The sequence below is a fragment of the Puma concolor genome, chromosome C1 (genome assembly GCF_028749965.1).
Source record: "Puma concolor isolate L17-30 chromosome C1, mPumCon1.1.hap2, whole genome shotgun sequence".
Classification (NCBI taxonomy): domain Eukaryota; kingdom Metazoa; phylum Chordata; class Mammalia; order Carnivora; family Felidae; genus Puma; species Puma concolor.
In genome coordinates this window covers 36,728,059-36,743,182 of record NC_141674.1, presented here as the reverse complement: position 1 = coordinate 36,743,182, position 15,124 = coordinate 36,728,059, and the positions used below count along the sequence as shown (strand labels likewise).

General features: G+C 41.1%; 1 protein-coding gene and 1 long non-coding RNA gene across 3 annotated transcripts in view; one reads left to right on the top strand and one right to left on the bottom strand.

The window, feature by feature from the left end:
* Positions 1 to 580: 580 nt before the first annotated feature.
* Positions 581 to 7,694, bottom strand: LOC147577986 (uncharacterized). The gene is made up of 4 exons (XR_015254676.1): positions 7,513 to 7,694; positions 4,230 to 4,325; positions 3,492 to 3,591; positions 581 to 934 (listed from the first exon to the last, which is right to left on the bottom strand). It is a non-coding gene; the product is annotated as an uncharacterized LOC147577986 (long non-coding RNA).
* A 324-nt stretch (positions 7,695 to 8,018) lies between these two features.
* PIK3R3 (phosphoinositide-3-kinase regulatory subunit 3) overlaps positions 8,019 to 15,124 on the top strand; it is a 138,118-nt gene continuing 131,012 nt past the window's right edge. Inside the window, exon 1 of one of the 2 annotated variants that reach the window (XM_086716835.1) lies at positions 8,019 to 8,849. Coding sequence is in view for 1 of the 2 variants with exons in the window: in XM_025931842.2 (XP_025787627.1) it covers positions 8,744 to 8,849 (106 nt within the window). In the remaining variant the exon portion in view is untranslated. The remainder of the gene's footprint in view (positions 8,850 to 15,124) is intronic. The other variant, XM_025931842.2, reaches the window with a different exon arrangement.

Here is a 15,124-nt window from a genome sequence, read left to right as displayed (position 1 = left end):
GAGATCATGACCCAAGCTGAAATCAAGAGTTGGATGTTCAACTGACTGAGCCACCCAGGCGCCCCCTCTGCCTTTCATTATAAGGACACCTGCCTTTGGATCTAGGGCCCACCTAAATCCAGGATGCTCTCATCTCAAAATCTTTTTTTATTTATTTTTTATTTTTTAAAGTTCATTTATTATTTTTTTCAGAGAGAGAGTGTGTGCGGGGGGGCGGGGGCGCGGGAGTCAGGGAGAGAGGGAGGCAGAAAATCCCAAGCAGCTTCTGTAATGTCAGCACAGAGCCCAATGCGAGGCTGGAACTCATGAATCATGAGATCATGACCTGAGCTGAAACCAAAAGTTGGAAGCTTAATTGACTGAGCCACCCAGGTGCCCCTCAAAATCTTTTTTTATTTTTAATTTTATTTTAAAGAGTGTGTGAGCCAATTGCGGAGGGGCAGAGGGTTAGAGAGAGAATCTCAAGCTGGCTCCACACTCAGCATGAGCCTGACACATGGCTCAATCCCATGAACCGTGTGATCATCACCTGAGCCGAAATCAAGAGTCTGATGCTCAACCAAGTGAGCCACCCAGGAGCTCCTTGTCTTAAAATCTTTAATTTATATCTGCAAAGACACTTTTCCTAAATAAGGTCACATTCAGAGCTTCTGAAGGGTTAGGATTTGTATATATCATTTTTTGGGGCCACTGTTCAACTCACTACAGTGGTATTAGATGGTAATTATTTTCCCTCATGTCTGTGCTTGAAAAAAAAAAGAGGTGGAGGAAGGTCAGAGAGTGGCATCATTAGAGTTGAGATTTCAAAGAGAGAGCGGTTCATGGGTATAGTATTGTTTGGTTCTTGTTTGCAGATTTCTGGGGGAACTCAGGAGAAACACCAACCACAGGCCCTGTGTTAGGGTAGGATAATGGGCCAGATTTCTCCATTGTCCTGAAAAAGAAGACAAGGAACAGATTTGAGTTGTGGTTAGGGAACACAAGCCAGCAGTCCATGCTATGAGTACAGAATCAGTGAGGAGTGTGAAGTTAAGACTCAGAAGTCCAGGAGGTCAGGAAGAGGCTAGGAAACAGAGTGAACTTGTTGGAGAGGAAACCTGATGGAGAGGGTAAATAAAGGATGCTATCTTGCCCTGATCTTACAGCCTCAGGGAGTTAGCCAGTTTGAAAGCATAGGGGTCAATGAAACTGTTATTGCTTTTTCACTTGAGCCTCTTACTCAGTGGTGGGCTCATCAAGGACAGGAATAGTGTTTTACTGAGCACTCAGCACAAGGTCTAGCCCATGAAGGGTCTGGTTGAACTGAACTGAAAGGGCTTGTCATTTTGGAGAGTTCTTCCCTTCTATCTTTAACATTTGATAAATCTACTTTAAGTGTAAGTACCATATTACACACTTGGTGTATGTGATGACCAATTACATTTTTTTTTTGTTTACAATAAGAAAAGATGTTGATTTTGAATACATACCCCCAGCACCTTAGGTACCTTTACTTAGCCCCAACATTACATAATTTAGAATTTCACAAATTGGCATCAAGAGGGGAGAAACACGATCCTGAATGATTTTGGGGAATAACAGTGATCCTCACTGAGTGCCTCCTTTGCAAGAAGCATAAGATGAGCAGAGCACAAGGTAGTCCCTATCCTTGAATGAAAAGAATTTCACTGTGGGTGTATCATTTTTCAAATTCCCAGAGCTGAAGATATAAATGATGAGGTCTTTCACATTCTATACTTGTACTTTTCTTACTCAGTGGTGATCCTTAAGCCCCAGAGGCTGCATCATTTTCTCAGATTTCAAGGATGATGCTCCCGTAAATGTGTCAGAGGAGGATGCAGGAGGCCTTGTTTTAACATATCGATTTTATAAAATACTTCTAGAGGATGCTTGTGACTTTATTGTTCATAGAAGCAAAGAAAAATGCTATTAGTTGTTGATTTAAAAAAATTTTTTAAACCAAAATGTCCAAAACAGGAACTGGACTGATTTTGCCCTCTAACAATGAAACATATAAGACAGTTTAGATTTGAGACCTGTGGAATTATAGGGTAATTATTGTACATTCCAGAAGGGAGGCACGAACTGCAAATTGTTCCAAACTATTGAAATCATGGCCACAGGAAGTGAGCATACTTTAAAAACCCTATATGGTGTTACATTTCAGAAATGAGCTGGGTTGGAAAGTGAAACCAGCTTCTCTTCTCGCTGCTGAGTTTTCCTGAATTTCCTACAAGCTGCTTGGAATTTTGCAAACAATTCACAGCTGATAAAATAAAAGAGCAGCAGAACTGAGTGTCTGTGGTGAAGACCCTAGAGGCAGCCAGCAGGAGAGAAGGGTCACTATCTGCCTCTTGGATTTCTGTAACCAAAAACTGTACAATTTTTAAATTTTCTTTTTGTCCTCTTAAATAAACGGGAATCAGCTGAAGACCTAATCCTTTCTGATTATCAGGGTAACCTGAACTTAGACTGCCCCAGAAACTTCTTAGAGAGTTTAGTTTCTACAATTTTTGTTTATTTGCTCAAAGAACATTCACTGGCTACCCACTGTGTGCCAGGCCTGATATTTGGCACTAATGATTCAAGAACACGTTCTCCACCCATGAAGATCTCCCTCATGGTTGGGGAGAGATAGATCTAGAAAAAGACACTTTGAACATGGTGTGCCAAGGGCTGTGCAGAGGCTGGTACAGGGGGCTGCATAAGCAGAGTCTGCATGATCAGATGCATGGAAGTGGGAGTTTGCCACTTGACAGTGGAGTGTGTTTTGTGAGGAGAAATTTCTCCTGTTCTGAGGACTTTAGTACTTCAGTATGATTAGTCTTAGGAGTGACAGGATAGAACTGTGTGAGAAGAGATGCAAGAGGTAGACAGGGGCTAGATCATCAAAGCCTTGAATGCCAGTCTGAGAGATTCAAAATTTAGCCTATAGGCAAAAGGAATCACGGCAGGGTTTGTGCAAGGAAGTAGTATGTTCAGATTTTTTAGAGCCATCATTCTGTGCAGAGTATGGACTGGAGGAGGACAAGACAGGGAGATTATGAGGAGGTTGTTGCAATCTGATTAAAGATGATGAGGGACTCTTTGGTGACCTGATATTTGGGTCAGCTTTCACTGAAACGTTTTCAGGCTTGGAGCTAATGCTACAGATTTGGAAAACAGAAACAAACAGACCAAATGTTTAAAGCAGGTGTATATAAGTTTGGGACAGCTCAAATGTCACCTCCTTGATGTTATTACCTGCATGTGGGGAGAGATCATCACTGTTTTGGAGGCTCACATAGCACTTTGTCAATTTCTCTATTATAGCCTTACATGCCTATAATTATTTATTCCTTTGTTGGCCCCTCCTCTGTGAGCTCTGGACTTAATGTTAGACACTCTGTCTTATTCATTTTTGTATCCCCAGTGTTTAGAAGCATCCATTAACACTTGCCAAGTGAATGAAAAGGAGAGGCAAGCTGTGGTACAGTGGAAAAGGTACTTACCTGGCTGTTGGGACCTGGGGCTCTAATACTGGCTCTGCTACTTAGTACCTGAGTGGCTTTGAACAAGTCCCCTCACTGCTCTGGGTCTCAATTTCCTCATCTGTAAAATGAGAATAAAAATACAACCCTCTTCCTCAGGGTTATGGAGATTAAATGAGGTAACAGAACTCACCAGCTGCCTGCCCTGTTTGTGCCCTGCCCTTGTCAAACAGCCTAGACTATTGTTCCTGTCATTTGGATCTCATTTGCTCTCTCTCTCCTGGTGAGAGCTGAGCTGAAAGCTGTTGCCTTGATGGAGGGGAAGTTTAGGGCAGCAGCATGCGGATCATCCAGGTGACCCCTGTGTTGCTGGAAGGGCAGATGACAAAAAGAGGGGAGCATGTTAGGCTAGAGAGAGAGAGATCTGATTTTTTGTGACCCCTAAACCTGTGGGAGGACCCAAAGTAGGGTGAGGGAGGCAGAGAAGATCGTTATCATGTGCTGAGGGGTCTGAGGAAGCCCTCTAACAGTGCCCCCTAAGCCCAGGAGTTTAGCAGCATCTGGAGGAATGCCACTTCCATGAAGACCATTTATTCATCCAATGTTAAAATTTTTCAGTGCCTTGGGATGATGTAATTAACAGTATCAGAGATTTTCTTTTTTCTTTCCTTTTTTAAAAAAGTTTTATTTAAATTGCAGTTAGTTAACATACAGTGTAATATTAGTTTCAGGTGTACAATATAGTGATTCAACACTTACCTACATCACCACAAGTGCACTCCTTAATCCCCATCACACAGTTTGGGATGTACAAGAGAGGTAAAAAATTGCAAAAGCAAGTAAAGGAATACCATTCTGAAAAAAATGGAAAATCATGATTGTAGATACTACCATCTCAAGAGATGACTATCAATTCTCAAGTGAGAGGTCTTTCTAGAAGATACACTAGCATTGTTTGCATTATAAAGCCAAACTTTTCTGGGCACCTGGCTGGCTCTCTCTTGGAACAGCACGCAACTCTTGATCTCAGGGTTGTGAGTTTGAGCCCCACATAGGGTGTAGAGATTACAAAAAATAAGCTAAAAAAAATAAATAAATAAAGGCAAACTTTACCATCAAATCTTGCTGTATCCCAACTTACAAGGCATGTGGTTCAGGAGGTCCTTGAATCTGCAACTGATGATTTGTGGAGTTGTCTTGGAACTCCATTTATTGAGTTTATTTAGCTGTATGGACTTGGCCTTATCATAAGACATTTGACCAAGAAACATGATGAGAGGGCAGGGGGAAAGAAGAGAGGGATTGAGGCCTGTGATCCTTCCCTAAAGGCTCAAGTCAGTCCTGGTGTTAAAGCTAGTGACGTTAAAAAAAATAATAAAAGTGTGTTTCCATTTTGCAAGGCTTTTAAAAAAATATTGTGTGCTCAGATGGCACCTTTAATCACGAAGAACTTTTGGCTGAGTTCCAGGCTGATTCTGCTGGCACAGAGAGCTCTGAGATCATACCCTATATTCAGTGCACAAGGAAATATTTCATCCATCTCTGAAATAAAGAGGGGGAAATGGAGCATATTTGAACAGTTTGATAGCAAGACCATACCAGGGTGAAAAGTGAAGGACACCCTATCTATTTGGAGTTACAGAAAGGTACTATTAATTCTAAGTAGTTAAGTGGCATTTTTGTTTTCATTCTTAGTGTTTTAGAATAAGCTAAGAAGCTTGTATAAATCTGAAGGCAATCTCCTATTTCATATAAATCTCCTATATATAAATAAAGGCATACAGATTTTGTGATTTATCTAAGACTACTTTAAATTAAAAAAAGAAAGGAGGGAGGCAAAGGGGAAAAAAAATCCCAAAGTAGCAGGTTGTGACCCAGGAGTTTGAGCTCTTAGAGCTGAATTTAATCCACGCCCAGGCCAAATATAATTCTCCAGGATGGAAACGGTCCAGGACACCAGAGCTAACATTCTCTACCTTTGCCAAAGAGCCTGAGGCGGTTTGATGACATGCAGTCAGAACCTCACTTTTATTTCTCAACTGAAGGAAAGTAAGGCCAGCATCATATGACAGGCACTTCCCACCATGACAGGGCACTGATTCAAGCCCATCCAAAGGAAATGTGTTTCCCCTTGATTCATCATTGCTTCTTGCATCACTGTTATTTTTTGGAGGTCTCCTATTCAAAGCTTTATTTGTTGGATAGTTGGAGCATATAATTTTAGGTGGCAAGGTTGAATCAAGCATTACTCTGTGTGCCAGTGTTGAGGACCAGATTATACACTGTGCTGCTTTACTACATCTCTCAAAGTCTTAGCTGTGGGAAAGGCTGGGTGATTGCTCTGCATATTAGAAATTGAAACCCCACCACTAAATGATGAAAAATGGTCCAGGCAAAAACTGCTGTGGACATCTGAAAGCCATTATCTTTTCCACACTTCCTCTCTTCACCTTCATTTTGTTTGGGAATGCACAGGGACACCCGTGAACAAAAATAAACCAACTTGCCCTTGACTGATTGTTCTGCCTTTTGAGTTATCACATGTGAGTACTTCTGGCTCCCAGATATGGTGAAGTAAAGAGACTGCTGGGAAGCCAGCCACAAATTAGAGTTGATCTTCCAGTATCTTCTACCTAGAGAAATGGTTCAGGACATTCAAATTAACAACATGCCCTGACCCAAAGTTGATCTGGCTTCTGAATCATGTTTGGGATTTCAGAAATGTGAAAAAGAAAGCATGTAAGAATCTTGATGTCTTTTGTCAGTTCAACCTTGTCCATTTAGTCTTACTAGCCCTTTTTTAATCCAAGACTCTATACAGAGCCTATACATATTTTGACTGCTTCTGGGAACTGTCTCAACTTAGAGCACCGTTAGGGAAGGCAGAATCACTTTAGGAGGTAGAGGGTGAAACGTGGCAACTTTTCGACAGGAATGAATCAATATAGCAGAGCCATTCAGGGTAGGAGGTTTTGCTAGGGCTTAAAGCGGGTTGTCAACCCAAACACAATGGGCTTTGTTACTCCTGTGTAAAGAGGAAATGGAACAGTTTTTGGCCTCCCCAGACTGTATTGTACGGTATGCAGGATGGCAATTCCAAGCATAACCTTTAGGAGACACAAATCTGCTTTTGGCTATTCAGTGTTCCCCAGCAAGTTATTTAGCTGTCTCTGAAATGCATGGAAATAGTCACAGTTTTTCATAGTCTATCATAGTTTTAAGTTTGGGGAAGGGACTCGTTGTATGTGGAAGGGGGTCTGTCAGGGAAACAGAATAAAGCCTTTTTGGCTGGCGATTCTAACACCTGTGATTTGTCTTAAATCACAGACGCACTGTAATTTCAAGGCATGTTTTCTGCCGTGAGCACTCGAGCTGAGGGGCCTGCTGTGGCTCCTCACTATTTATTTCAGGTGTGGGGAGTTACCTCTGAGTTCAAAAGTCCTTGCGTGGGAAGCGCAGAGGAACTGCGAAATACCTCCTTAAGAAAAGCCTAACCGCTCAAGGGGAGAAGCCGGCATTGGGTTCCGGTAGCTGCCTGAGAAAGCTACACGGGGGCATGGGCATCTCATCTCACGGAGTGGTAACAGTCCTGCAAGTGGGTTTGGGGGACCTTTTCTTTATATGGCAACTTATCGCGAGGAGTGGGGGCTGCCCAGCACAGTGAAGAGGTCTGTGGGGAGGGATTCTGCCCGGGGACCTCCTAAGGACCGGAGGAGCCCAAGTCCCTCCAGGTGACAGCAGGCGCCCCTCTCCGTCCGCTCCCCTCCTCCGCGGCCAATCTCCGGGCAGAGGTGTCTTGCGCCAGCCCGTCTCCCTCCCCCCCACCTCCCCAACTCGTCCGGCCCGTCCCAGCCTCAGCGGGAGCCCCGCCTGTCTCCGGGCAGCCAGAGCCCCTGAGCACTCGCCCAGCCTGTCAGTAACCGCCGTTTGCGCTTTCTTTCTTTCTTTCTTTCTTTTTTTTTTTTTTTCCTCCTCTTCTTTTCTTTCCCCCTTTTGCCTTTGTCCCGCTTAGTAACTGGGCTTCGACCAATCGCCGCCTTACCGGCCAGCGCCGGCTGGATCCTGATTGGCCTACTTGGGGCGCGCAGCCGTCTGCCGCTCCTTCGCTGGAGCAAGGCAGACAAAAGACGCAGGCTCCGGGCTCCGGCAACCCGGCTCAGCCAATCACCACGCACCTTATCCTTTCTTTCTACCCCCGCCTTTTCTCTCGCAGCTTCCCCCCGGCCTGGCTCGCGTGCTCCCGGCACTGACTCCTGGCGTGCGGCCAGCGCCCGGACTGTACCATTTTGATTGAGGCTGGGGGGAAGAGAGGATCGATGATTAAGAAGCCAAAGCCCAGAGATCGTTGGGGAGAGTTGAAAGTCGAGATGAAGGACGGTTTTCTGTACAATTTCTCAGGCACCTGATGGAATCCCCAGTACTTCGAGTCGGAATAGAGGGGAGGAACAGTAGTTATGTTGCCTGTCCCCCCTGCCGGGTGCGGTTGGGTGGCGCCTCAGCGGGGGAGCGTGAGGCGGGGGAGGGTGTCCCCCTCCGCGCCGTTAAAATGAAACTCTAGTGGCTGGAGTCAGGGCAGAGCGTGAGGGGGAGCCGGCACAGGCGGGCTTGCTTGCAGCCCAGCGGGAGCGGCCAGCCGGGCAGAACTAGCTGGACTTTCCGACGGGCCCCCATCCCGAGGCTGCGGCAGCTTCGGTTCCGAGCCTGACTGGAACGGAGCCCGAGTCCCGGCCCCTGAGGGGATCGCTCTCTGCAGACCAGTGGGACCCCGAAACTTGAACGCAATACCTACTCCCTTTTTATGCCTTCCTTTGTCACTTCCTCACCTTTCTCCCAGCGCGTTCTTTTTTCCCCCCTTTTCGTTCTCCCTCCCTCGAAGGACACAAAAGTGGCTGCCGAGGAAAGATTTGGAGGCAGTGGGAGCTTTTCTCTTCGGAGAGCGACCGTGTGGAAAGAATTTTTGGGAAGCAGCTTTCTAACACCTCAGCCCTCCTGCCCCCCCCCAAGCCTCTCTTTACCTCTCTGAGGAGAAAAAGCCCGTAGATTGAAAGTTCGGGGGGCATCTTGCTGGGTGCTGTAAGAGGAAAGTGGGGGAGGACCCCGTCCTCGTCCCGGTAGTTGGCTGGACTTGTACCGGCCGTTGGAAACCCCGAAGTGCATTTCCGTGTGGGACTTTTATAGATCTATATTTTTAGATTTTTAAATATCAGATTAAAAAAAAATATATATATATATGCTTTCTATATATTTCCTGACGACCTGCCCCTGACAGCGCGATGTACAATACGGTGTGGAGTATGGACCGCGATGACGCAGACTGGAGGGAGGTGATGATGCCCTATTCGACAGAACTGATATTTTATATTGAAATGGATCCTCCAGGTACTTGGGAGAGAAAAAGAATCTTGTGATGGGTCTGATTGGTATATAACAAGACCTTAGTGATGTTTTCAGGGCAGAAGTGTTCCTGGGAGCTCTAGGTTTGGGATGAGGGGCAGATTTGCAGTTAGAGCTGCAGTAAAACTGCTTCTGGTATACCCGTTTAAAGTTTGCAGTCAGGACCCCGATCCTATTGTCCTGCGAGGGTGGGGGTGGGGGCTGGAGTGGGGGTGGGAGGAGAGACTCATTTCTTTTACTTCTTTTTGCCTATGCGTGTCGTTCAGGTTTTTGTTGTGCACCCCCCGGTCCCCCCCCCCCCCCCTTAAAGATCTTCTACCTGCATAGGATGCTTTATATCCGAGCCTTGAAGTCAGCCTTTCCCTTTAGGGAAATTCTTTAAAGCTTGTCGTTTCATACGTTCGTCTTATTTGATTCGTTGTGTTCTACCTTCGTTAACTTCTGAAACTGGGTTGCCTATGTGATAATTCATTTTAAGACCCCCCCTCCTTTTTTTTTCTCTTACAGAAACCAAATGCTGGTTAGTGATTTTCAGGGATTGGGCGTTTTTATTCAGTCATGGTCTTAGCCTGAGGTTTTTCTTCTCGGAATATAGTCGCTTAGAGAGATCTGCGTGCAGTATTTTATTACTCTTTAATTTATGGTAATTTAATTTATGGGCTAGGGTTTAATGTAACTTCAATTCTTAGAGCAAAAAAAGGAGGAACCTTCTTTTTTGTGTGTGAATATATGTGATGTGTACATCTATGTTATAGGTTCAAATACACATAATGTAAACTATACATATACTGTATTTTTAGTTCAGAGCTTTGTCTGAGACCCTTACAGACATTTTGTGTATCTGGTAGGAAAGGAAAAGGAAGAGAAAATGGAAAAGTTGGGTCATTTTTTTTCTTTAAAGTCTAACCTCGTTTTATCATTATTAATTGTCAGATTTTCAAACCCTTTTTTGCAGTTATAGATAGTGCTTTACATAATGATTTTGAATAAGTAGAGGACCTTTGTGAGTCCTTATTTTTGTTTAGGATGACTTGATTATGTCTTTTAAAAATGTGTCCTAGCTAAGCTTACAATATAAATCATGTGTCATTGGGGAACCTCAATCATTATAAGACTGTATATTTCTGGAACCTTTGAAAGGATTTGGAGCCGATGCAAGTGTAATGAGGTATAACTGTTGTAGAATGTATATAGAAATTATTTCTTGTGTTCTTGTGAGCAGTAAATTATCCTTTGTTTTTTTTCCAGTTAGAGTGTTGAATGATGCTATATAAAAACTAATATTAAATCAACCTTTTTTACTCTTAATGATTCCTTAGAATTTTTCTCTTTTCCCTTCATTTTGGAGCCTTCTTTATTTGCTTTTGTAATTGTGACTGCAATCCAGATGCAGCTTTTCAGTGTTTTGCAAAGTTTGTAAGATTTGCCACCCATCTATTGTGTGTATTTTCCCCTTTGTTTCCTCTTAACGGTAAAGCATCCTTTCTATTAGATGCATTTGTCATTCATGTAAATGGAAATTTAGTACATCATTGGTTCCTCTTGTAAAAAGTAAAGTTAATAATTCTAGATTTCTGTTATAAGAATTATATATTCACACTGCCTCAGAATCATACTGTATCCTAGTATCTTGCCTTGCAGACATACAAAGGGAATTTGTTGGGCGGAGAGGTGAGTGGGGAGGAGGGGAGAAAATGAAGAAGGCACTAATGTTTGAAAAATATGGGCCTCAGAAAAATATCTGCTGAGTTGTCCAAAAATGATTTTGAAAAAAGTTGACTATTGTAATTATGTAGTGATGTGGGTCTTACAAGGTTGTATATAAAATTCTGATCCAAACTTTGTGCATTACATAGAAATAAACTTTTGAGTTTTAAAATGATCATCCTTGGATAAAATTTTGCATACAGAGATTCTATTCAGAATATTGGAAATATGCATGTGCTCTTCTTTATTACCCATGTTGTAACCTTAATGTAGATTATGGTTGGTTATGCCTAACAGCTTTTTATAAAGGATGCACACTTGAGTATGCTGGAATATTTTCTGTGATGTGAATGGTTTTTAATGGAAATAATGTGGACGCCGGCCTTGTTTTGTGTGGTAAATTAAGGTTTTGAAACATTTAAAACTAAGTAAATTATTAGTGAGTAGGTTGCAGCATGTCTTGTATCTTCATTTTCCTACCGTCTATCCCAGATCAAGCTCTTATTATTCCCTGAACTGGACTGATAGTGTACTAACTGTTCTTGTTTCTACTTTGTTCAATCCACAGTATCATTAAAGTACCATCCGATGATTTGCGTCCCAGTGGTAAATCTTCCAATGACTTTGAAAATGCTTCAGTGGCTTTCCTTTGCCTATTAAAAAGAGTCCCAGATTGCTTATCTTGTCATATAAATCCGTCTTTTTTGCTTCCAACTTAATTTTCCAGTCTGGTCTCTTCATGGAGTCCATCACAAGTTCTGTGGAAGCTATTTTATACTTGCTGTTTCTTGAATGTATGCTTTTTCCTCTTGTGTTGCTTTTCACTCCCATTGGTTACTTGTTGAAATCTTCTATATGTTTAGGGTCTACATTATATGCCTTCTTTGCCAGGATGTATGTTTCCTGATCCCTTCTGTTAGAAGACATCCTTTCCTTTTCCTTTCTTTTCTAGCACCTCTCAGAACTTTTCATTCTGTGGAGTAGCTAGCTTCTGCATTTATGTATACTTGCCCCAGTGGAATTGTCTTCCCATCAAATTATGAGCTTCTTAGCTTGCTGAGGGTCTTGCAAGCATAGACAATTTAATAAATATGTGTTGAATTAATAAATACCTAAGGAGCACCATTTCTTTCTAGCCTGTAAGTGCTTTTCTACTTAAGGTCCTTGGTCATCGCATTCCTTGGCTATTGCAGTAGCCTAGAGTTAAAGGACTTGATTTTGACAGCTGTTGACTTAGGGCCCTTAACTGTAACAAATATTACAGTTTTAAAAATATGGTTTTCATCTCCATTTTAGACTAAACCATAAATGCAGTTTATAATAAGTTACCTATTATTGCTTTCAGTTGCCTGAAAAACTATTTTCCAAAGGTGTTTCTTTAGCCTATTTTCAAAAACTACCATTACCATACATCCTAAAGGTTTCTAATAACTGCATGGATTGCTATATCTACTACAATTTACTGACAGTGTAAGTGAGACAAACTCCAAATGGGAGTTTGATGTCAATCTTTATGTATTTCTCAGAAGCAATAGAAATACTGAACTGTTTAGATGAAACAAAAGTTTTTATTTTGGAAATGTTAAGAGTGTGGTACAGAGAATTGCTTATGAGCATCTTGATTAGTCCTGTTGTGATTTGGGAATCAGGATTATTCCGTGATAGAACAGTTGCTGGGTAGGCTTCTCAAAGAGCCCTGTCTCTGGTATAGGAATTATTGGAAGATTACAGACCTACAACTGATCATAAACTCATATCCAAAGCTTATAGATAGTGGTGTATTAGCTAGCACTGTAGTTTTGACATTGTTATTGGTTTTTTGGGGGGAAGATCTAACAAATGATTTTATTATTTAAATGAATTCTTTTGCTAAAGATTGTAGACTTTTTTTGTTCTTATCAAGAAGAATTTCTGAAATTATCTGCACGGCAGCAACATCTCTTCAGTAGTAATTAGAAAATTAAAAGCATTTATTGGTAAAGTATATATAGGAAGGTCTAGGAAAGTGGTTCTCAATATTTTTTTGGTCTCAGTACCCCTTTTATACTCTTACAAATTATTGAGGATCTCAAAGAGCTATTTACTGATATTTACCGTATTAGCATAATACAGTAAAACAAAACTGAGAAATTAGCAAAAACTGAGAAATTTAAAAAAATTTAATTCATTAAAAAAGCATTACATGTTAACTTCTTTTAATGTAAAAATAACTATATTAAAAAAACAAAAATAAGAGTGGCATTGTTTTACATTTTTTGCAAATAACTTAAAAAAAATTTTTTTTTTAATGTTTATTTATTATTGAGAGACCGAGAGAGACAGAGCATGAGCATGGGAGGGGCAGAGAGGGGAGGAGACACAGAATACAAAGTAGGCTCCAGGCTCTGAGCTGTCAGCACAGAGCTCGACGCAGGGCTCGAACTCACAAACTGTGAGATCATGACCTGAGTTGAAGTCAGATGCTTAACCGACTGAGCCACCCAGGTGCCCCGATTTTTTGCAAATAACTTTAATGTTTGCCTTAATAGAAGACCTCTAAGTTCCCATGTCTCTGCCTGTATTCAATCTGTTGAGATACCACAGGTCTTAGTCTCTGGAAAACTCCACTGTACAGATGTGAGAGAATGAGGGGTGCAAAAGACAAATAATGTTTTAGTATTACTATGAAAATATTTTTGACCTTTTGGACCCTCTGAAAGGGTCTTGGGGATACAGAGTGGTCTCTGGATTACACTTTGAGAACTACTAGTCTAGAAGTTACATAGTTTGTGACTACATAGTTTGATGGTCAACCTAGGAAAGTATTTTCTGACTTTTTTGAAGTCAGATGAAAAGGTTGTTTCAGGAAACTTACTTGCTTATTCTGGCATACTTGGTATTTTCATCCTGGTGAAATGTAGATTAAGTAACGTTCTGGTGGAGAACTGGCATACTGGCCCTGTGGTTGGGAAAATATTTGCTGAGAAACACACTGAATAAATAGGTCACCTGCCACCATGTGGTCCTTACTGTTAGCAGGTTGGTCATTCTACTTCTGTGGTTGAGTATTTCCCTGTAACTGAACATTTGATGAGCTAATTTTTTTTTTAATATATGAAATTTATTGTCAAATTGGTTTCCATACAACACCCAGTGCTCATCCCAAAAGATTCCCTCTTCAATACCCATCACCTCCCCTCCCCTCCCTCCCACCCCCCATCAACCCTCAGTTCTCAGTTTTTAAGAGTCTCTTATGCTTTGGCTCTCTCCCACTCTGACCTCTTTTTTTTTTTTTTTCCTTCCCCTCCCCCATGGGTTTCTTCTGTTAAGTTTCTCAGGATCCATATAAGAGTGAAAACATATTTGATGAGCTAATATTATATAAATTCTTCTCTGTGTGGTAAGATATTTCTTTTATGAGGTTAGTGTCCTTTTTAAAATAATGCTGTAGTGTGGGACAAATGTTAGTATAATCAAATGATGTAAAAGCCATGTCAAATTTGTTTACAATTTCTTATTGAAAAAGACTAGTCATTCCTTTCATTTAACATATTATAGTTTATAGTATACTTACTTATATTTCATTAGAATATGGTAATTCTCCATTAAATAATGCTTTTTAAGTTCATTCTCATCATTGTTTTCATGCTGAATACCTTTATATTTTTCTTAGAATGTAGAAAAGATTGGACATGTTTATGGTCACCATATTTAGGAAGGTAGGTAGAAAAATAATTACAAGTATGTCTGTGTGATACTGTATAATCTTATTGATTTAAAGGGGATGCAGCACGAGTGGAGTAGAAAGGACACAGGCTTGGAAACATAATATGGGTTCCAAACCTAGCTCTGTGTCTTATGATTACCAAGGTTATATGGCTAGAACTTAACCTCTTTGAGCATTGAGAAGCAAGATGCCAGTGCTCTTTTGAAAAATTGAATTTTAATACTCTACTTTTCAGAGTTGTTCTGGGGATTAGATGTACTATATCAACATCTAGCACAGTGTTTGGCACCTACTGTACCCAATTCATTGTAACATGTCTTTTTTTTTTAAGTTTGTTTGTTTATTTTTTTTAGTCATCACTACACCCAACATGGGGCTCAAACTCACATCCCCAAGATCAAAGGTCACATACTCCTCTGAATGAGCCAGCCAGGCACCCCACTTGTAGCCTATATCTTAAAGTATGTTGATAACATGTAATTACTTCAGGTCTACCTCTTTGAATAATCTTGCAGTCAAAACCTTTTGACTTGCTCCATTTTTTTTTTCTTCATCCCTGACATTTAAACTGGGGCCATTTTGTTCTTGGAAGAGTTCTCTAGGGTCTTTTCTAATTATGGCATCTCATGAGTCTATGGAAATGTCACTCCAAGTCATCCTTTCTCTTTAGTTTCTGTTGCCCTTGTCTGGTTCCTCATCACCACACATTTGAAATGATTTATAATGAAGGTAATACTTTTGTTGAATAATTTGTTGAATAATTATTTGTTCAATATTGTTGAATAATTATTTTAGACCAAGTGCTGTGTTAAATATTTTTACCTGTACTATTTCTGTTAGCTACATA